This window comes from Vidua macroura, chromosome 2 (assembly GCF_024509145.1).
Source record: "Vidua macroura isolate BioBank_ID:100142 chromosome 2, ASM2450914v1, whole genome shotgun sequence".
NCBI lineage: Eukaryota > Metazoa > Chordata > Aves > Passeriformes > Viduidae > Vidua > Vidua macroura.
Window position 1 is genome coordinate 70,664,321 of NC_071572.1, and position 27,945 is coordinate 70,692,265.

General features: G+C 42.4%; 1 protein-coding gene across 3 annotated transcripts; it reads right to left on the reverse strand.

Moving 5' to 3' along the window:
- Positions 1–550: 550 nt before the first annotated feature.
- Positions 551–27,932, reverse strand: B4GALT4 (beta-1,4-galactosyltransferase 4). 3 transcript variants are annotated; one of them, XM_053969678.1, is made up of 7 exons: positions 27,798–27,932; positions 14,379–14,859; positions 12,569–12,801; positions 8,983–9,170; positions 4,082–4,204; positions 1,621–1,725; positions 551–1,183 (listed from the first exon to the last, which is right to left on the reverse strand). In XM_053969678.1, exons 2-7 carry the CDS (start codon positions 14,644–14,646, stop codon positions 1,042–1,044), a joined length of 1,059 nt encoding a protein of 352 aa, XP_053825653.1. In that variant the 5' UTR covers positions 14,647–14,859; positions 27,798–27,932; the 3' UTR covers positions 551–1,041. The 3 variants fall into 3 exon arrangements, with proteins under 3 accessions (XP_053825653.1, XP_053825652.1, XP_053825654.1); XM_053969677.1 differs by lacking the exon at positions 27,798–27,932 and adding an exon at positions 27,481–27,668; XM_053969679.1 differs by lacking the exons at positions 4,082–4,204; positions 27,798–27,932 and adding an exon at positions 27,481–27,672.
- Between the last annotated feature and the right edge of the window lie 13 nt (positions 27,933–27,945).

Sequence of the window (27,945 nt, forward strand, 5' to 3'; positions counted from 1 at the left end):
CAGGTGCAGTTATTTTGAGAGTGTGACACAGGGTATTTTGGCTTGTTACTTGAAGATACAAAAACTCCATCATTGAAAAGCTGCATCTATGCCACTATACTTAACAAACGTTTTGTTTCAGTCTTCTCCACAACTGGAATAATGTCCTAAAAGAAACTCTGCCAAGCCTGGCTTCACATCAACATGTAAAGACAGTTAAATACAATGCAGTAAGTCCAGTGCTCTAATCAAGACTTCTGCACAAAAGCAGCAGCACAGTGGAACAGCTGGTTATCCACAGCCTTTCACCTGTTTCTTAAGCAAGACTCACAGATAATAATGGCCTGGGTCTGTATACAAATACACACTCTGCTAACAGTGTGGCCCAAAGCATTAAAGTATGTGGAGTGGAATTTCTCCCCCTCCAACACAGCTGGCCACTGCCTTTCCTTCCTGATCCCTGGAGAGTAACAGGCATCCTGCTGCAGAATGAGACTGATCACTGCCATGGGACATGGCAGCAGTCCCTCAGCAGGGGACACTGTGGTGTGAAGGATGAGACACTCTGGAGTTCAGTGGATTGCATTTATTAAGAAATTTGTAACATCTCCTTACCCATTACCATTACTGCCTTTCCCTCACACATAAGCAGTTTTTCCTTAGGCCAGAAAAAATTAACTTTTCTCATCAAGTTTGTAGTTCTTGAAGAATTATTGTGCTTCTAATGAGACCACAAATAACTTTAGAAAGAGTTGCAAAACCAAATATTTTGTCAGGGACTTGGTTCAAGTCCTTGGACCAGCCCAAACAAGGACACATTTTATAATGTCCCAGCAAAAAGTGCATAGAAGAACACGAGGACCTGTTCCTTGGGTAAGTCCATAACTCCAGTCCTCACCAAAGGAAACTCTCAACCACCCAATGAGATGCTGTGAAGGAACACTTTACTTGCTCCTGTGCTACTGCAGGACTCTTCCAAGCAGGTGCTGGAAGTCATCTGCTCTAACAGCAGCCACAAAGGAGATCTGTTGCCATTTCCTGTAACTTGGGAGGTGCTGGCCCCTATGAGACCTTGGGCTGCACACTGAAGTCCACCGTGATGTTGATGTACAATGGGTTGTGTTCCACGGAGAGCAGTTTATAGGAACAGGAATTCAGCCCGTCTGTCTTCCATGTTCTAGAGACCTGACGGAGAAGCTTCATCCTGAGGACAAAGAGGAGAAAAATCTTCACTGACATGCACGGGAGTTTTGAGCTCTTTCCCAATGGTAATAAATTTGGAAGCAAAGCTACTGCTATTTTTTATCTACTGGAAATACAAAGTCCTGTTGTTTCTGTTTTCAGCACAATCACATATGGGGAGAAAAATCTTTTGGCTCAATCTCTGAAATCATGCTTTAATCATACCTATGTAAGTGTAATTTTGGAAGTTTCTAGGGAACACCACACAGTCAGTTCTAGGAAGATCTCATGTAGAGAAAACAGCTGCCAGCTGTGAACTGTGTTGTCACAGGGGTGTCCCCTAGAGTCTCTGGGTACCACAAAAAGCCTGTTTGGCCCGGAGCAAAGAACTTGTCTCCCAGGTGCCTGGCTCAGCCACAGACCATGACAGTGCGGGGTGGAAACCTGTTCTTGACCCACCTCTCTCGATTCTCCTCGTTACCATGGTCACGGTTGTGGAAAATCATCGTGTACCTGGCCACATCAGCAGGTGGCCTCACCACTTTCATCTTCTGCATCTCAACCCTGCAAGGAGGAGTAAGAAGTGGTGTGAGGAAGACAACACCTATAAACCAGCTGTTAATGAAAAAAACCCAACAATTGGAGGCTTCATCTCTTGTAGATGCTGTGGAAGTAAATACAGAGAGCTGTAAAAGCTCATCTGCATCTCTTCCACAACCCATTTTGCCAGAGAAATGAGGCTCAGAGTTGCATTCCTGGAGAACAGGTCTGGGGGGGTGACAGATACACCTTTCTTTTGGACAGAAGCAGGTAACTACTTACAGTAGAGATGTAGAGCTTTAAGCACACATTATACAACAGAGCACATTTATATCAGTATTGACTAGACTGCTCTGTACTGCCGTGTAGCAAGTCTCCACATGTTCTGCAACAAGTTCATCTCAACCCCTGCAATAAAACCCCTATACTTGATAATTCTCCAAAAATAAATTAAAAGCTTGTTTTCTTTTTTAGTAGCTGGCAGACAGCTGCAAAACTTTTATTTGTTCACATTAAGAAAATTTCTCTGAGAACAATGCCAGAAGCACTGAGCCCTATGCACGGACTTAAATGTCTGGCATTAGGCACTTAGTTGGAGCTTTTGACCTTACATATATCTGTGGAGCACAGCTTTGCCCTGACAGCAGAAAGAAAGAAACTTTATGACAAGGGAATTAAGGAATAGTCCACCTCTTTGCTAGTCACTCATCAGCTGAAAGAAAAATAGGAAACCAAGATTTGAAAAAACTGAGCCCCTTACAGATTTCCATTACTTTATAGCAGTAAATTATCAAACAACTACAACAAATGATCTGAAGAATCTCTCTGTGATACACGCCTTAGGAGGGGGCCCAAACGAGAGCGTCACTTTTGTTCCAGAGGCAGATCAGCAGAATGTGAGAGTACCCGGCCCCGAATTCTGAGAGCACCGAAGAGATGCTGCCATCTGCTGACTTCCCTCGGGAAGGCTCCAAGGATCTCTGCACCACAACTCACCAAGACAGCAAGCTTGCCGTTACCTACCCCTGCAAACTCGGTCACCAGCCCAGCCCAAGGCACAAGCCAAGTCCAGCTGCAGAGCACACACTGGGTCAAGACTTGGTTTCCCCACCAAGACCTCAAGAGCTGCCAAGTTACATAGTGCCACACAAAAACATCACTTGTTTCCAACCCCTTGCAAACATCACAGAGACCCTCAGTAAATCTTGCTGTCCTGCTGCCCATGGGAACATCAGAAAGAACTATCACCCATGGGAAGCCAGGGAATAAAATAGCACCAAGCCACCCCCTAAACTATAAAAGTCAGCTCCCAGGAGGTCATAGAGAACTTGGTGTGTCTAGGCAGGAGTAAGAAGGAAAAAATTGTTGTAGTTAAGGGACAGAAATCCATACGTGCAGCAGACCTTTCAGATTTCTTCAGACAGAGCTGACCAATCTGCTGAACTGACACCGAGAAACACTTTTCATTTGGAAGTTCCTAACTTCTAACACACTTTATCTCCTGTGTATTTACATAACATCACCAGGGATATAAATTTTATGTCCCTGAAATGTTTGTTTGCATATTTAAGCAACTAAAAAGGATAAGAAGTTAAAAATGACGGAGTATAAACCAAGTTACAAACTGACAGGCTCTGCCAGCAGAGCTTGTGGAGTTATGTGTTCTTATCTGCTGTTTGCTTGTGGTTTTTTCTCCATTTACTAATAGCAATGCAGGATTAGAAGTTTATTCCTAAGCAAAGGGCAAAAGAGCAACATAAAAGTTTGGTTGACTTCTTTGTCCCATTAAACCTCTCCAGCCAACAGGTTTCTCCTACTTTGACTGGCACATCTGCAAAATGAGTTTTCACAAGAGCAAAGGGCATATACATATATGTGTAGCCTTTCTAAAATTCAAATTATTTGCTATCTTCACTATAATCAACACTACACAAATACAAACTAAGCCCTACTTGGAGTAAATCCAGTAGTCAATGAATGCAAAACACTCAGTCCCATCAAAACACTCCCATATTCTAGCAAAAAAGTACTGGAACTCCATACTTTTGTGCATCTCTGGCAAACCACACTCCAGACTTCAATTGTAACTGATCTCCAAACAAGAATACAAATGCTGTATGTCTGAGACAAAACCAAACCAAACCAACCAAATAACTTAACCCACATCCAGCCAAAAGTGCTGTGAGGAAGAGGATTAGGCATCAGACATACCTAACCCTTGCAAAGAGAAAACTGCTCACAGAACTGCATCTTGGACTTCACATCTCCACTGTTCAATGCTGTTCTGAATGAAGGCCCCTGGGGTGTTTTGCTCTTGGAGGCTTAGTGTGAAGTTGGGTCAATTTTTTAAATTTCTTAAAACTAGTTCTTCATTGTTTACCTGATTCGAAGGTCATCATCTTCTCCACCCCAACCCCAGTAGTTGTTAGAAAATCCATTCACTTTGGAAAACTGATCTCTTGTAAGAGCAGTTACACCTCCAAAATATCCCCGGTACCGTAACCTAGACGTACAAGAAGAGAGAATGAAAAATTAAAAGTCAAATTTCCATCAACAATGAAAACAGCACCCTGATACTCCAGATCTAGACTTGTCTTTCACAGAGTTAAGGGTGCACAGAAACTTAAAAGCTGGTCCTGTTCTCTTCCTCTTTTCACAAAAAGATGGTGATTTGCTTTAGGCCAGAAAAAATTACCTCTCCAACTGAGAGAACAGAGTCTTATTCAGAAGCTTCTCTCTCTTTACACAATTCCCCTGCCAGCCAAGCAGATACTTCATTTCAGGGACTCTCAGGTATAGAAAAGCAACAAAGCTATGCACTAATGTAGTGGAAGCTCTGCAATAACAACAGTGAGCCATTGATTATCTTAGAGCTGAATCTGAAAAACTTGGAAGGAAATCAGCTCACAGGCAAGGGCACATATGCTACTGGATATTGCAATAGCAATACAATTCCAAGGTAAAGTACAGTGCAAGTTACTTAGTAACCCAGTGTAATGGAACTCAGCTCTAAAGGAGATTAATTTCTAACTTATACCTTCCTCATTCTGAAAAATGCATCTACTTTAAAAAGATGTTTACATATCATGCTTATCTGTCCTCTTAGGCTGTTCTCCTAATTGCTTCCTATGATGCTCTCTGTCTCTGCCGTTAAGCTAACATTACAACACAGCCTCTACTATCTTGCCCCAGCCTATTCAGAGGTGATGGGCACATGGCTGCAGATTACATTTGTACATGTATGCAAATCTAAACAGATTAACAAATTACCATGGCTAGGAAGTAGTCATTATGGCATTGGACATGCCAGACAGTACTTATTGTTATTTTTGGCTTACCATGAACATAATTTAAAAAACACCAAATGAGAAAATAAACCAACGCAAGACCCTCAACACAACCTCCCTCAAAACTATTTTTCCTGGCCGATTTTTGCTCACAGCATCACAGAGGAATTGTGAATGTCAAAGGGACCCCTGGAGATCACATAATCCAACCCCTCTGCTCAGAGCAGGGTCTGCTAGAGCAACTTGCTGAGGAACATGTTCTGTCAGATTCTGAGCATCTCCAAAGATGGAGACTCCACAATCTCTCTGGGAAGCCTGTTCCAGTATTTGACCATCCTCACAGTAAAAAAGAACTTTTTCATATATTTAAGTAGAATTTCCTGTATTTCAGTTTGTGCCCATTACCACTTGCCTTTCACTGAGAAGGGTCTGGCTCCATAGTCTCTACTCCCTTCCATTATATATGTATACACATTTCCAAAATCTCCCTCTGCCTTCTCTTTGCTAAACAGTCCTAGCACACTCAGCCTCCCTCACATGTCAGATGCTGCGTTCCTTTAATCATGTTCTCAGGCTCTCCTCAGACTTGCTCCAGTGTGTCCCAGAACTGGACACAGTACTCCAGGTATCATCTCCATGATGCTGAGCAGAAGGGAACAATCGCCTCCCTGAACCTGCTGATAACTCCCCCTACAAGATGCCTCTGACCTTTGTCCTGCTGGCCTAAGGTCCTTTCTGGTAAAGCTGCTTTCCAGACAGTTGGCCTCCAGCAGCTACTGATGCACAGAGTTATTTCTCTCCAGGTGCAGGACACTGCATTTCCCTTTGTTGAACTTCTCTGATCAGATTCCTGCTGACCACATTTTCCAGCCTGACAAAGGCCCTTCTACATAAACCAACCGTGTGATATTTCTGTCCTCTGAAAACCTGCTGAAGGTGCAATCTGCTGCATCTTCCAGGTTACTGATGAAGACTCTAACTAGTACCAGCCTCAGTATCAAACTCTGGTGTAAACCACTAGTGATTGGCCTCCAGCTGGACTTTGTTCTACTGATAAGAACCCTTTGAGCCCAGCAGTTCTGGCAGTTTTAGCCCATCTCACTGTCCACTTACCAGTCCATACTTCATCACTTTGTCAGTGGGGCCATTATGGGAGACAGCATTGAAAGCCTTCCTAAGATAAACATTATCCCCTACTACACCCTTATCCAAGCTAGTGAAATCAGAGAAGGCTATCACATTGGTCAGGCCTGACTTACGAACACATTTGTTCTCTCTCCTTTACCTCCCCCCCTGGCGGAGACAAGCCACAAGGTAGAGGAAGTTCCATCAAGTTTTAATTACACATTACTACCTTGGGACTTCTGCTATGGATACTCCAGTAAACAAATTGAATGGACAGCAAGGAGGTCCCAGGAACATCAGGACAGAGCCCTCCCCAGCCCTGCTTTCAGGACAGTCACCACCAGGACCACATCCCGTTCCAGCAGCCTGACAGTTTGGGAACCGACTTCCCATGCACCCACCCATACACACACCCCACTGCTCGCTTATTCACTCCATAATTCCCCTACGCCACTGCAGAAGCAGACACCAAAGGAGCCAGAGCTGGGGTGCACTGGGAGAAGTGGGGCCAGCAGGATGAGGGGAGGATTCTCCTCCCCTACTCAGCCCTAGAGAGGCCATATCTGGAGTGCTGTGTTCAGCTCTGGTCTCCACAGTTCAAGAAAGACAAGGAACTGCTGGAGAGGGTCCAGCAGAGGCCACAAGGATGATGAAGGGTCTGGAGCATCTCTCTTATGAGAAGAGGCTGCGGGAGATGGGCCTCTTTAATCTGGAGAAAAGAAGACTGAGAGGGGATTTCATCAATGCAAATAAATATTGGCAAGGTAGATGCCATGGGGATGGTGCCAGACCCTTGAATGGTTTCCACTGACAGGATGAAGAGCAATGGCCATAAACTAAAACACAAAAAGTTCCACCTCAACATGAGGAAGAACTTGTTTCTATGGAGGATGGCAGAGCACTAGTACAGGCTGCTTAGGGAGGTTGTGGACTCTTCCTCTCTGGAGACATTCCAAACCCACTTGAGTTTCTGTGTCACCTGCTTTAAGTGACCCTGCCTTAGCAGAGGGGTTGGACTGAATGATTCCCAGAGGTCCCTTCCAACCCTATCCATTCTGTGATCCTGTAACCAGGACAGTGCTGCCCACTCAACCCTCCTCAGGCAGCACAGAACTGGCAGGGCCCAAGCATAACTTGCTCCCGGCTGACATCACCTGCAAAAATGCATCTCTGTAACAACCCATGTAACCACCCCTCCCCCGAGGACAAGAGAACATCAGCTCCTTTGGAATGCTAAAAATTGGACTGAATTGGACAATAGGAATGGTCAGGAGGAAAAGATGTTTTGCTGGTCTCAAAGAAAAACCTTAATTAAAATAGAAGAGTTTTCCCAACCTTATTTTCAAAGCTTTAGTATATAAGTCTTCTGTCTAAAAGAATGCAAAACTGAGCTGTAGTTTATGTAGCTAAAGATAAGGCACACAGCTGCTGAGATTACTACACACTGTATCACAATAGAATATAGCCCCCGGAAGAAAAATAATTCCCCCCACCCTACACCAGGAAACTAATAAAATCCCAAAATCAAAACACAGACAAACAAAAAAACACCTCCCCCAAAAAACATCCCAAAACCAAACCAAAACATAAAAATATCCCACAAAACACAAACCAACCCACATTTCCACCCATTTTGTGTTAATACAGAACATTGATGGGTTCCGTTTTCTCTACCTCATCTGAGCAACATGTCCCAGTATGCTCACCTCAGCTGTAGCAAAACACTGAGGTCACCCAACTAGGATTTCAATCTGTGGTATCAGCTCAGTTCAAGTATCATTCTTGAGCTTGGATTTCAATCTGTGGTATCAGCTCAGTTCAAGTATCATTCTTGAGCTTGAACAAGCTCAATTGAAGCAATTCCTTCAGACATGCTTTGGAAGCAGAGCATTATTAACCCCACTTCATGGATGTGTAAACAAAGGCAGTGACACAGAAAAAGTATTAATTATCAATTCAAGTTGAATTATCAAATTCAAGCCACCAGCATTCCAGTGGAATACTCTGCAAGGCTCTGCAGGTGCTCCAAAAGTCTGTCAGAAGCCTAGTATGTATGTACTTGTTCCAGTTTTCACTAAATGACTGGAATGTGACTATTATTCTGTGTCAGTATTGGCACATCCCACCTCCTTCTCATATATTTAACAAAGGAAATGCAGAAGCAAAGCAGAGCTTTGCTTCAAAGTACTTTGAGATCAGCTTTTGAAAAGCTCACTTCTAATCAATATTTAGAGTGACGTGACTTGAACTGAATCTTGAAAGAAACAAGTTCAGTGAAAACACTTTTAGTCATTAAATTCACCAAGCTCAGTAGCCTTTTCTCTCTGAGATGGACTTACCTTAACTTTTCACTTTGAACTATTTATATCACATGAGCACTTAGGGCACTCATTTAAAAAGCAGAATGATCCTGTGTTATACACTGTTCGGTCAAATAATTAAAGGACAGTCCTATGCCTTGGCAAATTCCCACACTTGAGCTCTCAATATCAGACATTACCTCTTCAACAGCAGAAGTTCCAGTAAGATCACACCCTCAAATCACAGGATCAGGAAACTTGCAAATGTGTATCTAGCTCTGCCAGAAGGTCTCTGCACAACCTCTGGCTCATTGCTTTCCTCTCTAAACACCCCTTAATTCAACTCCAGAAACCAGAACAATGACAACGATCATTTGTGCAGGTGATCACAGGGCTGACTGCAGAGGCATCTGTCCAGTTCTGTACTCCAGAGAGGTGAAGTGTTACCATCAGAAACCTTGTGTCATGAGGAAGCGTAGATACCAGCACACAGCTCCATCAGAAGCAGAACATTATCAGTAACACGGCATTTCCCTGTTGGTATTCTTTCCATATGCCTGGTTTCCTACCTGTATCCAGTATTGTTCCTGCCAACTACAAGGTGCTTTGGTTGTGTGTCACACATGTAAATGTTAAAGTCATTTTCTGGCACCAGATCCACATCATGGAAAATGAAACAGTCCCAGTTTGCTTCTTTTAGGGCCTCTAGGTATCCTACATTCAGCAGTTTGGCTCGATTAAATTTGGTGTTGCCAGCCTGTAGAAAAGAATCGGAAAAAACAACTCTGAAGGAAGTGCCACAGCTTTTGAACCAGAGCTGCTCCCGGGCATTTGTTCTTATTGCATGGCTTGCAACCACTCTCATGTGGCTTTTCCAGCACCTTGGGAGCAGTAACAGCATCCGAATGGGCAATGGTGCAAAGTGTTTCTCCAGTCTCTATTCATCACAAACACACCCAGCCAGGGCCAAGAAAGCCTGTACTTAGCTGGGTGCCCCAAGTGTGACTGCTCCATGGCTTAACTGCCCTTCTGTCCCAGTCCTGGAGTTACCATCAGGCTCCACAGCAGAAGAGGTACCAGTACAGTCTAGAAACTGGTGTTCCATACAACTGTGTCAGTAAGGCTCATGGAAGTTCTTTTTAAAAAAAGCAAAACCAAACCAAACCCCCATGTTAATCCCATGTTAATTAGTCTCTAGATATCAGAGCCCTTGCCATGAATGATTTATGCCTGTCCCCTCAGCTTGGAGGACAGCAATGCTGAAAGAGTTCCTTGTATTTCCTCAGCTCACACACAAGTGGCAGAGTGGGAGTGAAAAGCAGGTCTCTTCATTTTTACCTCCTACCTATAACCTGATGATGCTGTTGCAGGGGACATGCTCCTAGCACAGAACTTCACCTTTTTACTAGTCTTCATTGTTTGCTTTTGCTGTAAGTTACTTACTATTCGCTTTTCAAAAATCTAATTTTTCACCTCTGAGGTGCAAGTATATCCACACACACCTGGCAGATTTGTAAGCTTATCATGTCAACATTCAGTTTGGAGCAAGACATGTGCTTATCTTGCTATTTTCATTTTTTACTTGGCTGCACACTGTAGCAGTTTGCAGAAGGCTTTCTGCTCTTGAGGACAAAGTGAGGATTTGCCTCAAGTTCCCACTTGGGAACCAGAGGGCCAACCCCAGCCCTCCCAGACACAAACAGGCCAGTCACTTTCCAGAGCAAGGAACGTGTACTTGAAAGAATAATTTTAAGAAAATGTTTTCAAGATAAACTGCTTGGAATTCTAGCAAATTTTCTAGAAGTTGCCTGGACCCAAAGAGGGTCCATAGAAAAAGAGAAAGAAGCTGGCCTCCCCAGGCTGAGAGAAGCTGAGCTGTAGGGAAAAGCTGTTGCATACAAAGCATGTTTTAGTGCTCTAAAAAGTAACACATTGCTCTAAAGTAGGACTAGTTCACTAAAACAACCATCTGCTCCAGAATGAAGAAGATTTATGGGATTTATGACTCCATACCTGCAGTCTGAAAAATACAATACAGTGCCTATTCCGAGAAATTATGAGATGGATAATCAATTGCATCCATCCTTTGGAGAGAAATTTTCCAGTAAAAAATTTAGATACAATTCACCCAAAATCAGGATGTCAAAGTTCTGAATGGGGTTTTTTTTGTGTGTTTTGTTTTTCTTAAAATGTCCCATATATAAAAATACCCATGAGACAGTCTCCTCCTGGGGATAAAAACATAGGTTATTGCGTGAACAGAACAAATCAGATGTCTGGTAAGGTACATTTGGAAAACATCACTTGTGCCGAGTATCAAACCCAGCTAAGTTCAGGACAGCCTCTCCCATCTGCTTAAGTTCTGTTTTCCTCATCAGTGCAAGCCACCACAACAGCCAAATGCCAGCTGACACGGCTTTCCATGTCAGACAACACACTGAACAAACAGCAAAATTTACTCATCTTTTATCAAAGACAGAATTGTCTCCCTTTGTTTCTATGGAAGAATAATACTGACCACAAGACAAACTTATGTTGGGAAAGAAATTTAGGGATTAAAAACTCACATTGTTTTGAGTACAGCACTCATGTATGCACACATTTAGAGAAGCATGACTTTAGAGATGTTAAAAGCAGCCCATAAAGAAGAAATCTGGAGTAAGCCCTCCAGTGGCTCACAGAGAAAATTACCAATGGCCCATTTAATCTATCTCCAAAGCAGACTGTGTATTTTAACAGTTAAATCCTGTTTGTCTTTCCTCCAAAGAGACCTAGAACAACTAATGATATCACAAATCAAGAGAGAAAATGGATTTGTCCCAGAAGAGTTTTGTTAGACCCATTTTGCAGTCGTTGGGCATGCCTATCTACATGGAAAAGGTATGTGAAAGCTTCCACCCTTCCAAGCACAATCTCAGAGAGAACAAGTTCAGACTTGACACTGCTGTGCTCATCAGACAAAACTTCCATACTTCTGTATTACTTTTTGCTAACATGACAACAGCAGTTCTTCACATATTTCAATAAATTAAAAAGATATGCCTATTCTCCCAATAATTTATTCCTAACCATTGCTTCCTGCTAGAATGAGCCAGTAAATGTAAGATTATACTGCATGTTAATGCAGAAAAAAAGCCCTCATTTTTCCACTCTAGAGGACACATGATGACTCTAAATAGTGAAAGAACAATTCATTCCAAGTAAAAATATCATGCCATAACTTTTATTGCTGTTCTGCTGAGACATTTAGATGAGCAGAAGTGTAAGAGTGGAAGCTTTCACCTAGAAAGCACTGTCTCATACTGATTAATTGACTCTAGGCTCTTTAATCAGAAGCGAAGAGAAACTGTATTAATTTATCACCTTTTTATTCTGCTGTGTCAAATGACTTTTTGAAGCCAAAGCAGAACATGTAAGTAAACGACAGTAATAGAAAGCAAACATAATAGAAGATCAAGAAAAAGACAACATACTAAAAAGAGAAATATATAATGCTTTTAGCACATGCAATTAGAACATAAGCACCTTGATGAAAGACAATGTGGCACAGGTCTGCTTCAGTTTTAGCCACTGAAACAGCATTGCTAGAAAGAATGCAAATAAAGGAATGAATAAATCTTTCAGCAACCAAGTGCTCTTCCATGACGACTACTTCTCACCACACTTGCTGGGCAAATAAAGCAGCTACAAGCAGCAGCTGTCATGTTTAGCTTTAGAAAGCAAAAGTAAAACAACACAATACACACAACTTACTAAGCACAAGAGCCTGATGGGAGAGAAGGGCTAAAAACAAACTAAGGCCTTCTATCCAAACAACTCCAAATGTAAAGACAGAACAGGCCAGCCTAGTTACATGTGTGGATACTGCAAGAGAAGTCAGTGCAAAAGATGGGTACCTTGCATGCTAACTCAGAAACACCAAGTTACTTAGACAGAGAAATTAACACCAGCTAAAGACACTGCCAATACTCCCCAGCCCTGAGATCGAGGAATGCCACCAGCAGTGGGTGCAGTCACTGTTGCATCCCTCAGCAAGCAGAATTGTTGGAAGCAGGCTTGGAGAACTGATGTCAGACAGCAGAGGCAGCAGAAGCCTCTCAGGCTGCAGGGCACAGCCATCACCCTCACCCAAACAGCTCTGCACAGCTGCCTCACCTGGTGAATGACATAGATGCCATAATCCAGCTGCTGCCTTTGCAGGAAGGGGTGGAGGTGCTGCAGGAGGTACAGCAGATGCTTCTCCCGGTTGCGGTGTGGGATAAGGATGGCCACGTGCTGCAGGGCTGAGCACTCTACAGGGTGGTACCGGCCCTTGGCTACCTGAGGGTTCTCCTTTTGCACCTCTTCCAGTGTAACAGATGGTTTGAAGGAGAGTTTGCTGGCACCTCCTGTAAGAGAAGCACAAGAACCTTTCCTGAGTCATTTCAGGTTGTGGCTGGTCCAGTCACATAATGAAGCACTATGTAATCAGTGTAAGAAACCCAGGTTCAAGCCCCAACTGGCTTCCCTGCGTTTCCAAGAGAAAAGCATTCTATGCAAGCAGTGGAAGGAGAGGATGTCAAGCATGTTAGTTGCTTAAACTGACTGTGAAGTAGTGGCAATAAAATAAAAATATTTTTTAAAAACCCTAGAGAAGTTCTAAGCTACTGTAGAAGGATTGGCCAGGAATGACTGCCAGGGCAAAGCAAAGGAGAAGAAAGTGGAAAGAGACACAGGACTGTGGCTATAAGAAGTCATCAGTACCTAAAACACAAAAAAGCCATGACAGGATTAAAGCTATAAATTAGTAAGATAAAACATAGCAAAGCTTTCTGCAGCCAAATGAAATTTTCATCCCTTCTCTTGCACTGAGCTATAATCCCAGCTCCTCTGGACTCAGCAAGCCCATGAAAAAGTACAATACAGGCAACTGTGAAGGTTACAGCCATTGCTGCATTTACTTAATCAAATGTGTCTTGGGGTCAGGGTGAGGGTGTGCAGGGAGACAGAAGGTTTTTGTACTACATCAGGGAACAAGGAAGAATCTAAAACAAATCCCAAACAAATCCCTAATCAGGTTCACAATGAGGAAGAGAAAGAAGAATGATACTGATAATGAAGATAATGACATGATAATGATGCAAAGCAGGAGCCTGGTGCTGCTAGCAGTACCAAGCCAAGAAAAAAGCAGAATAATAAAAATGCCCAAAGCAAGAAAACAGTCACCTATTTGAACCTTCATCATAATTAGTGCTAACTCCAACAGAGTTGTGAAGTCCTTCAATTGTCAATACAGAGACACAAAAGTATATTTAATGATAAAAAGACAAAAAACTGAGGAAAGATGAAAACACTTGTGGTTAAGACACAAATAATTTTATTTCTTAAAAAAGAAAAAGATGCACATGTAAGCAAGGGAAAAAGAAAAATTTCTTCATTAATCCCCGTTGGCAGGCAGGTGTCTAGCCACATCCACGGAAGGGCTTCAGCACATACAGCAGTTGCTGGGAAGACAAATGCTGCCACCATGAACATCCCTCCTTCCTGCTTTCCCTGAGCTTTTACTGCTGACCATGATGAATGGCACAGTCAAAGGGTATGGAATACCCCTGCAGTCAGCTGGGGTCAGCAGTCTGGGCTGTGTCCACTCCCAGCCTCCTGCTCACCCCACTGATTTTAGGGGGCCAGGACAGACAGAGACAAAGCCTCACCAGAGTGCAAACACTGTTCAGAGTAGCCAAGTTACTGGTGTGTTACCAAAGCTGTTTTATCAACAAATGCAGAGTGCAGCACCAGCTACAATCCCAGCCAGACCCAGCACAGGCACTGGGTGCCACAAGACACTCCCTCACCCAGGAGTGCTTCCTGCAACTGGCTGTATTAGCTTCATAGGAAAGGTATCCAACTGGAATAGTTGGATATTGAATCCAGCAGCACTACAGTAGATTTAACCTCTCAGAGAGGAGAGGAAAACACCATCACTTACGCAGGTATGGAGACAGAGCTGGGCAGGGACTCTGAAATGACTTCACCATGGGAACATCTGCAGTGGATTCAATCTTCTCTTCCTCTTGACTGTGCTGCAGGCTAGTTACCTTCCTGAAAAATTCCACCATGCTCTTAGCTTTAGGAATTTCCTGTCTGGTGTCCACTAAGTAACCAAATGTGGTCCATAGCACCATCACAAATAAAGTGACAAGCACCAACACTTTCAACTTATAGAAGAGGTTAAAAACATTCAAGCCCAAGGCCATGGCTTTCCCTGATGCACAAACAGCTTTCTCTGCTCTGATGCCAAGGCAGGTCACTGCATATCCAGTGGGGATGAAACCACAGCTCCCAATAAGAATGTCACAGTAGGGAAGTAAAGCTGGAGGTAGGGAGGGTTGCCACACTTCCTGCAGTTTTGAAATTCATGGAGCCATAGTATTGTTTGTTCTTCAAATGTCACAAAATAGGACTTTAACCTGGACCATAAAAAAAGAAAAAATGAAGGAGAAAATTAGTTTCTACCATCTCCACTGCTACACCTTCACAGATTCCATGAAAACAGGTATTGACAATACACAAATGGAACAGAAAGTATTAACAACTGGTCAGAAACCAAGATACTGATCTTAGTTCAGCCACAAATCAGCTGCATGATTTTATGCAAATCACTTTCCTATTTTGTTCTTCTGTCTCAATCTTTTTTTTTTTTCAGATCAGAAAGTGCAACCACTACCCCATGTTATGTCTGTGTACAGTGCCTGGCAATACACAGGTTTTATTACTTCTGTTCCTACCAAAATTAACAACAGCTGCAAAGCAATAGATTCTGCTGGCTATGAGTAAAGCCCATCCAAAATGAAAACCACATGAATCTCTACAGAAATGAACTGTTTTCTTCTGAAATACAGTATTATTGATGCTACCCAAACACCTGACTGGTATCAGAAATCTTTATTCTTTATTTGCTCCCTGTCAGTACCACCTTTTGGGTCTTTGTCCAGTATTCTCTCTCTCACACACACTTAAAGGAGGAAAATCTTCCTGCTTTTTAAGGGAAAGGTTCCGTTTTTCAAAAGTGTTATGTATGTAAGGAGCCAATGCTTTATTCCACTTCCTGCCCTCTTTCAAGGGCTCCTCTTTCACTGCCATCATACTAGAGTTACCACTCTACTTCTTTTGACTGTTATTATCATCTCATAGCAAAGAAATAATGAAATTCTAATAAAAGAGAGCTCTGATATAGAAAACACACAAGGAAACTGCAGCCTCTGAGAAGAACAAGGACTGAGGCTAAATGAAGAAAGGCAGCGATTAAAGACAATACACATGAAACAGGCTAGATCAAAGAGAAGAAACACAAAAACATGGAAAAGGTTATTTTATACTGGCCTCTAAAGTACATGAGACCCTGGAGAGATATCACGGGCACAAGGAGTACAGTAACTCCACATTTTCACTAGCTTAGGCCTGGTGTCTTCTGAAGAATTTTGCTGAATTTCCATGGGAATGTGTATGGGAGCCTGACCCAGGACTACCAAGATGAACTCCCAAGCTTTCAGGGTTCACTGGGAATTACCAGCTGCTGTCCCTCCTAGCAGGCTCTTCATGAAAAAGCCAACCTGCTCTTCCCATTCACATCCAACACACAGCAATGCTCTAAGTAAAGGGACTCAAAAAAAAAAAAAAAGACAAAATTTCCTCCCTCTCCACCAGTTTACACTCTGCAATAGTTGCACACAGGAAATCAGTGATAAGCTCTATGAATCATCTGAGAGCAGTGTGGAACCCCATGGGTAATATTAGCTTGTAATTATTAAATCAAAGAATTTGCTTATCTAAACTCTACCTACAAGTTTCTATGGAATGATCTACATTGCTGCCATTCATGGCCTCTCAGCTACTCTGCAGCATTCATCAGGTGAAGCACTTTCCCCAAAGGGTGTAATTTTCTCCAAAACAAACCAAAGGTGTGACTGCATAAAGTGCATGCATGAGGAGGAATTTCCTTCTCCATCACCCAATCCAAGTGCACCCCAGATTAATCCGGGCTGAAAAGGACAACACAGAAGTTAAATACTGAACATGCAGCAAATTACTATCAAAAGGTGTTTACTATGTTCACACCTTCCCACTTTCCCAGAAATGGACTACAATCTTTAAAAAGAGTTAAAACAGTTGCTCACCGCTGGTACTCAGATTAGTACAAATGGGCTGTCCCCCATAAGAAATTATTTTGTCCATAATTAAAGTTTAAAATTAACTATCTGTTAACTAGTTAAAAATTAACTATCTGGGAAAAGACAGAAAGAAACACCAGGAGGCAGTCAGCAGGATTAGTCAGAAGAAGAAGCTTCTGAAATATTTTGTTGTTTTCATTAAAATATCAGGAAGAGCATGCAGGTGTAAAATTGCTAAGGTACTAGGATGTTAAAATTATGGACAAACTATGAACTTACTGCACCAACCTTATTTCTACTTTCCTCCACTCCTATTCCAAATCTCACACATATGAATTTCCTTTGTCAGCTTTGCAAGACTATAAAAGTAGCTGCTACTAAAAGTTCACGTTACTTGTCTCTGACAAATCTTCACACTATTCTACTGTCAGTGTGAATAATTTCCCATAATAACTAAACTCACATCTCCACTGGCTTCTATGGCAGCAACAGAATGCTGCTCCTGCTTAAAATACACTTGAGCGGGACAGCATATGCACGCAAGATCACAACCATTAGTCACCTTCAGCTCACCACAACGCTCACGCAGAAGGGCAATAATTCACATTTCAGAAACCTGCAGTTTGATTTTTTGGTGTTATCTACAAAGAATACAGCACGTATTTCAAAATGCAGATACACAAAGGTATTTTGGTATTTTAAATGGAAGAACACAGATGAATCAATTTACACAGTAATTTACCTTATATTATTACTTCAGAGGTTAAAAGGTTGTTTGCCTGGCTTTTTTCCCCTGAAACATGAGAATGGCATGTGCACAGAAAGGCAAACCTGATTCTACCAACAGAGAAGGAAGAACTGTGGCACAACTGTACCCTTATGAATGAAATTGACAGTGAAGAGCTGTCACTTTTATGACTCCTGCCAAAGACAGAACTTGGGAACTTAAGAGGACAATAACTGAGAATAAAAGGACAAGCAAGAAGTTAAGCCTCAATACGAACCTGCCTGTCAGAGAAACAAAAAAAACCTTGGCCATTGCCCCTCTGGAGCGTGTTGTGTTACCATTACACATGAAGGACTCTTCAGTTTAAAAAGTCATCTTTCACCAGCAAGACTAAAGTACCTTGGTTGCCAGGTCAGGCAGCTAACCTAGAGTCAAGAAGACCAGAGCTTGGATCTTGTTAAAGAAAAAAAAAAAAAAAAAAAAAAAAAAAAAAGTTAGGCTCAGGGCTTGCTGCTATAAAGCCATACTTGGAGAAGTAGTATAAAAGCCAGAGTTATAATACATAACAAAATCATTATTAAGGGGATAGTCTTAATCAAATACTGATTAGAATAGTCATGCAAAACCTACCCCAGCCTTAACAGTCTTGACAGTAACAACTGAGGCAGAAGAGACACTCAGTAGCTGAGTCCTTTCCACATCCTGAGCAACCAAGTCCCCCATCCCACTGATCAATTTCTCATCTTCTTTTGTTCCTTATGTAGTTAATGAAGCACATCTTTTCATATTTGATATCCCTGGATTATGGCTGATATATTGGTTGGGGGTGGTGGTGAAAAAGGCCACCTAGTCATACATTGTACCATGTGCAAACAAAAATTTGATACTGAACAAATCTTGCTAGAAACAATAGTATCTCAGAAGCTGGAAACATGGTTCTTTTTTTCCTGTACTTCATAACTCAGGGTGACCAACCCTCAACCATGGGTGGAAGAACACTTGTGGTGCAACTAAACTCTTCTCATAGCTCTGAAACCCGACTCTAGTTGTGTGTGACCTTCATAAAACAGACCAAAGAAACTTTCATAGGAAACAAAGCGCAACTTTCTTGTGAAAAAAATCTCAGTGAAGCATAACCAAACCTAGTTTAGAAAGTTACAGCCCTTCAGACCACAAGGTCAAAACCACCAGAGTACCCATTTCAAAATGCATAGCAGAAAAAAAATAAACAGAAAAAGCCACAGTTATGCAAATATGACATAAGTCAGAATTCTAAAATTCATGGAAAAGGTGAAAGGTCTTCATCTACATGCAGACATACTCATATCTAGACAGATACTGTAACACAATTGTAAATAGTTTCCTGATCATGTTGAGGCACAAAAATAGTGCATGTTCTGCCTTCCCCAATATCACATCTGTACCAACAACTGTCCCTGTGCTCTGCAGCTTGTCTGACAACCCAAGTTCTATAGCCTGCTATGTGTTTTGAATCACAGGCCAAACCCTGCTTCCTTGTTGGAAGGTTCCTGGCAATGCTCATAAGATATTTATCTGCAGGAACCCATCCAGGACACAGAGCTGTATGACTCTTTCAGGAACAGTTGCGTTCAGTTCTCATCCTTGAGCCTGATGGCACAAACATGAAGCCCTAACTTGCCCTTTTCCATCCAGGTAGTCCAAATAGTAAGCAAGATTCCAGAATGGACAAGATTTCTTCTGAAGCAAACTAGGAAGATCAGAACCCTGCCCACACCCATCTGGTGTTTTCCCAGCAGAAACACACGTGCATTGGAGTCCGACACATTGTGCAAGCACAGAATGAGCAAGCAACACACGTACAAGCTGGCTCTCCATGTAGAGGCTGCAAGGTCAGCCTGTGCATTTGCCTCCTCATTGAAGCCAGTAGCACTACCAAGCTCAGAAATGCCCAGGAATACTGGACTAAAGGTTGTTCTTTTTCACTGATGTAGAATTCCTAGACAAAGTCAGTATCAGCCAGAAGACTGAGAACTGATAGCCCTGATCTAGATATAAGTGAAGGAAAGTAACCTTATGAACAAAATTTGGTAAGTAACTGAAGTTGATAAAAATTCATTATGTTCCAAACACTGATTTTTCCCTGACACATTTTTAGATAAAAACTGTCATTATGATAATTATGCTAAAGCCTAGATTACTTATCAAAAAAAAGTTATGCTTAACAGTATAAATAATCAGTGAGAACATGGTGCCTAAATTTTACTTTTCATATGTTCACATTTACAACTATTCACCCTGTAGGGGTGAAAGATATTTTCATCTGATGAAAGGAAAATTAATTTTTAATTTACAAAAACCAGCTTTCTGACTACCTGATTCACACGGTCGAGTAAGGACAGATTTCCCACGCAGGATTTTCTAGAAACCCCTGCAAGCTCCTTAAGCTCATGCACAAATTCCAAAGGCAGCAGAACAGGTTCAGCAGCAACGAGCATTCACTTCAATGTAACTCTAAAAACTGCAATAAGTTCAAGCAGGAAATGCAGCATGAAAGAGTTCCCTGGGACTGCATTTAATCAGCTCTGTACTCAAAAGACAATTATTTGTTATTTTATCTAGGCCAAAATCAAAAGCAGCAATGGGTTAGCTCCGGGTACATCAGGAAGTGTAGCAGTCTTCTTCATAAAATCTGTCAAGAAGGAATTAAAATTCCTGACAACTTCCAAGGTAGAAAGATCACTGTATAGCATCAGCTTTTTTACGCAGGATAGTTCAAGTCTTCAAGTTTTACAAGAGTCTATACCTGCTCCTTTCACAGGCACTTCCTTCATTTCAACAGATTAGTTTGTTAGTAGGGTGTTAAGCCAATAGCTTTTAACACTTCTTTTACGCGACACTTTCATAATCCTATTACCTCTTCCTATTTAAAACCCACCAACTGCACTGAGAAATGGTGCTATTTCAAAAGAAAAACAAACAACAAAAAAGATAAATCCAATCCCCAAACAAACTCTCTTTCCACTTCTCAGAATTTCAAGCCAAATAAAGAAAGCACATTAAACAACTCATTGCTGTTGCCACATCCCTCCTTCCTGTCAAACACTCACTCCAAGAACTTATGGAGAGCATTTCACAAGCAGCAGACACTTTTCATCCAGGAAACCCCACACCATAAAGAGACCTCTGTTACCTCTCACAGGCTTCAGGAAAGAATCAGCTCAATATCACAGGATGGGGAAAAAATTAAAAAGAGCAAACACATCCCACTTTTCCTCAGGCCAAAGAGGCTCTGTGGTGCTGTCCCACATGTCCCTTCCTCAGCTCATGAACGAGCCCGGGATGGCAGCCAGCCTCCCTCCTTTCCTCCTAGCACAGCAGAACCAGCACACAGACACTCAGGCATACCAGGACAGAAGCAATACTGCTCAGAAATAATTCCCACAACAAACCCTTCAATTAGAAACAAAAGCTCAAGCCTTTGCTCCTAAAAGAAAACCACAATCTATCAGTGCCCTTTTGGCATCTTTTCCATTTGGAGATTTAAACATTAGAGATGTCATTCTTCTCACACACATCAAGCTGCCCACTCTCTTGTCCATATCTGTGGAGAAGTTCCAGTGCTCCCACTACACTCCTCTCTGTTATCACCTAGACATACCCACTGATGACAGTTCCTACTGTCTACTTTATGCAAACATCTACTTTATGCAAACTGCCTGGCTCACTGACCCTTTTCATGAAAAGCAACTTCCTATTACTAGGTTGTCCCTCCCTGGTGCTTTTTCTACCACTCTGACCTGTAAAACTCCTCTAGCAACCCCACAGGATCAGCTGGATCAAAACAGAGGTGCCATTTTGTCATCTCACCCACCTGGGGCTCCCTCAGACTACCAGGGATGCAGCATTGCAATGACCTAAGTAGACACAGGGTACATGAGTAAGGTGGATTGCAGTAAAAGATGGGAGAGAAAGTACAGGTACAGCCTCATGACAAAGTGTCAAATCTCTTGTAACTCCAACCTGTTTGAACTCTTTGGGCAATACATGCATCCCAAGCAGGTAGGTATTTCAACGTTTCCCCAGTCAGTGGCACCTCCTCTGCGCCACAAAGGTCTTATCTATTTTCAGGATTGCACAAGAATTTCAGGGGAAAGCTTCCTCATTTCAGACACTCAGTAGTGCAGAAAGAACCTTTAGCACTACTGCATGTTTCAACTGGTCAGTCACAAAGCCAGACCAGTCTGGGTCTCAACTGTCACCATCTCATCTTTCTCTCTGGTCCAGTCCCCAAACTATAATTTCTCTGCACCAGCACAAGCTCTCATGAAAACATGGAGCTAGCTAGATTAGGAAGCAAACAGAATTTCTAGCAACCTTCTGTAATTCTTTGTCTACACTTCCCACTGAAAAATGTCAGAAAACCTGATAAGACAACCAGCAGAAAAACAGTAGTTCTGCTTTCAGTTGACTGGGAATGGTTATTTTAGGAGAATGATAACAGATATTTCCAGGCAATGACAGGTAACATTCTACAAACTGCCTGGAATAAGGCAATTTTAAAGAGGAAATGTATGAGTTAAAAAGAAACAGACCAAGGTGCACCTGTAGGGCCTGATTACAGTAACAGCCACTGCCAGCTAAAATACTCCAGTTATATCAAGAATACAAAGAGATACACAGATGTGCTGGCTCCACACTCTTTATTCCTTGATAACTGCTTGATACTCAATATAAAAGAACAAAGGTACTGGCAGTTTCAACTCCCTGAATTACAAACCAAAAAAGAAAAAAAAAAAAAAAAAAAAAAAAAAAAAAAAAAAAAAAAAAAAAAAAAGAAAAAAGAATACCTAACACACCAGGAAATACCTGCCTTGGTTTAACCCCAGCTGGCAACTCAATACCACACAGCCACTCCCTCAACTCTGCACCAACAGTGGGATGGGGGAAAGAATCAGAAAAGTGGAAGTGAGAAAACTCACAGGCTGAGATAAAAAACATTTAATACAACATAAAAGGAAGAAAATAATAACTGGAATAACTGTGGCAATAATGATAATTAGAATATACAACAGACATGATGCCGTTGCTCATCAATGACCAGCCAGACACTGAGCAGCTGCCCCTGGCCAGCCTACCCCTCAGCTGATACACTGAGCATGATGCCCTTCAGTATGGAATATTCCTTCAGCCATTTTGGGTCAGCTGTTCTGCCTGTGCCCCTTCACAAATTCTTGTGGCACTCCAGCATTTTCAGTGGCAGAACATGGGAAACTGAGAAGTCTATGACTTGGGGTAAACACTACTCAGCAACAACCAAAACATTCCTGTGTTATCAACTTAATTCTCATACTAAATAAAAAACACACCCCTGTACCAGCTACTAGGAAGAAAATTAACCCTATCCCTGCTGAAACCAGGGCAATAGCCTGGGTATTTTAGCTTACACAACTTACTGTCTCCAGGAGCGTGGGCATCACAGAAGAAGCGATTGCAACGATGTAAATGAGGAAAGGCTTGACAGATAAATACAATAAATCCATTACATAAAAAGAGAACATCACAGCAGAAAAGCACTGAAAAAGAACTTTCCATACATCTTTTAACTCTGGCATGCAGGACAGAGAAGAAAATAGAAGTGTCTCATTATCTTGCATATCCCTAACAGGGACACCATTGTTCTTCCACTCCATGTTACCCTGAAGAAGAAGTGCTATTCCCGTATTCCAGCCTGCTCAGGTTTATGATCAATAAGCTGAGCAACTGTCTCCACAGGGAATGCATTAGACAAATGCAGCAGTCCCTAAGCACTGCTATATGTGAAATCCACTGTCCTTTGAGTGTGTGTTCCTGATCTTCTGGCTGCTAGACTCTCACTTTACCACTCTGGAACAGAAGAGAGGAAGGTAAAGACTCAGAGGTCACTTACCAACTGACAAGGCAGACTCAACCTGGGGAAAATTAATTTGTTATCAATTAAAAATTGAGTAGGATGGCGAGAGGCAAAAAGTACACTTCCCCTCCACCTCCTTCTTCCCAGGCTCAACTTCAATCATTCATTCCCACCTTATCCACTTCCCAACCCACAACAGTGCAGGGGGACAAGGAATGCAGGTCACAGAATTATAGAATCACCCAGGTTGGAAAAAAACTTCTGTAATCATTGAGTCCACCTGCTAACCCAGCATTGCCAAGCCCACCACTAAACCATGTCCCTAAGCACCATCTACAAGACTTGGGAATACTTCCAGAAACAGCAACTCAACCACTTCAAAGGGCAGCCTGCTCCACGACTTGACAATCCTTTCCATAAAGAAATGTTTCTCAATATCCAATGTGAACCTCCCCTGGTGCAGCTTGAGGCTATTTCCTCTTGTCCTGTTGATTGTTACTTGGGAGAAGAGAATGACCCTTTCAGGTAGTTCTAAAGAGAGGTCAGGTCTCTCCCAAGTCTTCTTTTCTCCAGGCTAAACAGCCCCAGCTCCCTCAGTTGCTGCTCACAGGACTTTTGCTCCAGACTCTTCACCAGTTCTGCTGCCCTTGTCCAGACTTGTTTCAGCACCTCAATGTCCTTCTTGTAGTGAAGGACCCAGAAACGGACACAGGATTCAAGGTGTGGCCTCACCAGTGCTGAGTACAAGGGGACAATCACTACCCTAATCCTGCTGTTCACACTGTTGCTGATCCAGGCCAGAATGCCACAGGCTGTAGCTTCTTTTCAAGGCATGCTACAACATGAGACTAACTACTGCACACTCAGGTGAGAGAGTTCTCCCCAGCCATAGCAAATGAGTGGGTGCTACTCTAATCCTGCAGTACAGTTTTCACTTTCCTGAGGCCCAGCGAACTCTGGTGCTACGCTAGGAAATGCAATCCAGCGTCTCTAGGCCAAGAAACACATTTATGAATGGCCCCTCTTGTTACACAACTACAGCTGAGCCACTGACCTCACTGTAAGACACGGCACTGTCAGCCCAAGCCCAGCCAAAGCGACAGAGTGAAGAGATACAGCAAACAGTTCTGGCACAGCCCATTGCTCCCTAATGCTTACCACAGAAATATTTGTTAAGCAATATAGCACTTTTTGAAAACACCTTCCTGTCCACAAGAACTGCACCAAAGACATTCCAGCTAGAGCTTCCTTAGGCATGAACAGATTTACTTTATTACTTTTGCAGTCTTATCCCAGTAAGGATTACAAATTCTCAGGGCCTATTGCAAAGACATCCATCAAAAAGCTGCACAGATGGCATGACTTTGTTAAACTATTAAATGTATGGGACTTTTTCCATGTTAAAACACAATTTACATCTATGCCTGTTTTCAACCAATCTGCAGATGGATTTTTATGCAGTAGAAAAGTTTCAAACATACAATTTAAGAGCTCTAACTCAAACCCCTTAGAAGCGATATGGCCTAGAACAACATTTTGGAGCTCAAAATGAGTACAACATTGCAACAAGAAATTTTAATCAAATGCTTGCAAAAGAAATTTGAAAAATATACTCCTGAGAGTCAGGATATTATTAAACCTTTTGGACAAGCAGCTCAGTAAAACTTCAGGCATAGGAAGACAGCTTATCACTCTTACACTCAGTTACTAATTTCCTTCCCCCACCTAACCAGATCCTGCTTGGGAGTTGTGATTGGGCTCCTCCTCGCCTACCCTCTCAGGACTAAAGAGCTCCTGTCTCCCCAACTCTGCTCACCTGAGCAGCAGAAGGGCTCTCTTTCTTTCCAGGAAGAAGAGAGGTCGAGGGGGATGATATTTAACTCAGAAGCAGAGCAGGGGGAAGTGGCTCCTTTCCAGCTCTTCACTTCTCATTACTGTGCAGGTCTTACCCCTTCCCATCTCACTGATGAACAAATTAGATGCAAGAGTTCAGAAGTCAACTACAGGACTGAAGATTGAGGGGAAGCACAAGATCAGTGCTGATGATGCCCCACCAACACCAGATCCAAATACTTTGCTATTACTTGTAACTGCACACACTTACAATCACCATTGTATAAGTTTAAAAGGATTATCTGAATTATAATGCATGACAACTTTATCCCACAATTCACTGCCTGATAAATAAATATTTACTCAGCTCTCAGGACACCAAGATGACCCAATTGTAGCTGTAAGGCATGTTACTTGTAGGCATGCCAAAGCACTTCAAACAGAAGACAAAACACTTACAAAACACCCTAAATATGTTGAAACCCATAAAGAAAAAAAGTGAAGGAAGCACTCTCCCACCATTTTAAAATATTTTCAAGGTCCCATTTGTATGCAGGGCAAAACCTCCAGACTCTGAAGCAAAAAACAAACCAGCTATCCCAGCAGCAGACCTGCTGGGTGACTTCTGAACTACATATTTGCAAAAAAAATAAAAAAATAAAAAAAAAATTTTTTTTTTACCAAATTCTTGCGTCATTCAACCAGGCTCTCAAGGCACACCTCCTTCAAACTAACAAAAGCCAAGTTCACCAAACGCATAAAGCTAACTTAGACTTAAGATCATACAATAGAAAGCCAGCAATCAAGCACCCCCCCAATTTCTATTTTTCTCCTACATATTATTTAAAAGAGAAGGATGTGCCAACTCAAACCAAAGAGAAAAACAAAACCCCACGCTTTACAAAGTTGAAGTAGGAAATATCTTACTTCTAACTGAAACATATTTGTGAAAATGAAACACAGCTTTTACAAAAATGACAAGGATATACCCACATAAATCAAAAACAAGATCAATCATACCTAAAGGAAGTGTTTATCAAGAAAATTCATTACATTATCACAGTAGCATTATCTTGGATGAAAGGTGATACTTCACACTGTTAAAAAAAGGCTCATGAAATATTATCCAAGCTGAGCAGTGAGAGAGAATAATACAAAACCCCAAAGTTGTGCTTTTACGTATTCTAAATTTAATCAGTGTTTGTAATTAAGAACAGAAGACCTACAGAATCATCACTGAGTTGGCAAAGAAAAAAAATACTTAGAGAAAGAGCGTCTCATGTAGCTACCAACTTCACTGACAAAAACTGTAAATATTTAAGTTGAGGACTGCGAACTGATCCTAAAGTTTATTTCTTCGGGTTCTTTTAATAGTAACTATCTCAAAGACATCAAACTTTCACCTTCCTTTTCTCTAAACCTCTCTGTTGAAAACTGTCTTGTAAACTGCCTCAGCTGTCTCTTGGGAACTTCCACAGCTGTTAAATGAAGGGGTAGAAAAAATGTTAAATCCACAAGAGATAGTCATTGTTAACTCTTTGAGATAAGCAAGCGTTAGTAACAAACTGAATACACATATTCTCCTTTTTGACTATTACTACCAAAATGCTGTGAAATTCTTAAAGTCTGCAAGGTTTCAAATCTTATCAGAGATCTACTTTTAAAGTATTTATATTATGATTCAGAAATAAAACCTTCTGGAATACTTGTGCTAGTAACCCCACTTCTGCTCCCCCTCAACACCTGTAAACACATTTTACAGAATCACACAATTAGGTTTGAGATCATCAAGTCCAACCTATGACCTAACACAACCTTATCAACTAAACCATGGCACTAAGTGCCACTTCCAGTTTTTAAACACCTCAAGGGACAACGACTCCACCACCTCCCCGGCAGATTGTTCCAATGCCCAATCACTCTTCTTATAAAGGATTTTTTCATCATGTCTAGCCTAAACTTCCCCTGGCACAGCTTAAGACTGTGTCCTCTTGTCCTGTCACTGGTTTCCTGGGAGAAGAGACTAACCCCCACCTAGCTACAACCTCCTTTCAGGTAGTTGTTTCCATCATCATCTGGAGTACTTCTGTCAAATGACAGTTTCTGTGAACCTGTGCAAGTCTCCTTTCAAGCCCACTGATCACTATTCTGGCTCTTCCAAATTAACATCTAGAGCAGCAAGTGAAATAATTTATGTCCTGTCAGTGAGAAAATGTTTGGTGAAGAGCATCACTTGCTTGTGCTCCGGTTTCCACATGTGAAATGGAGAAAATAACATCCGGTACTGCATTTACTTTAACACAAAACTATCCAAAGCCGTACTTAAAATGCAAAAACCAGTGCACTGCAGACGTCCTCCTGACTTACAATCCCCGAGCCCGAGTACAGTAACTACTTCCACCGGGTACGTAATTTTTAAATATGTAACTATTGCCAATTATTTCAGTAAAGCTTTGCTATGATGAAGATTACGTCCCGGCAGACTTACTTGCACGATCACACCCTCAAGTCCTGCCTGTGATGCTCCATTAGGGGTTCCCCACACACACAGGGACTCCCTGCAAGTCCTGAGCTGCACAAGACGACCCAGTTTCGGCCACGGACCAGATGCTCCAAGTCCGAGGAGGCGCAATGAAACCAACACCCTTCGCCCTTTCGCTAACGAGCCCAAACCGAAGCACCGGCCGGGCATTCGTTACCCCCAGCGCTCATTTCCACACCCGCCCCCGCAGTCCTACCGCTCGCCCTCAGGACGGGCAGCCCCTCACCGCGCTCCCCGGCTCTGCAGACGGAGCTCGTACTTACGGGGCCCGCGCCTCCCACCGCCCCCGGGGCCGCAGGGGCACGGACACGCTCCCAGCGTGGTTCCCGGTGCCGCAGGGACAGGGACACGCTCCCGGCGCCACGGCCACGCTCCCGCCGCGGCCCCCGGCCCGCCGCCCACCCGATCGCT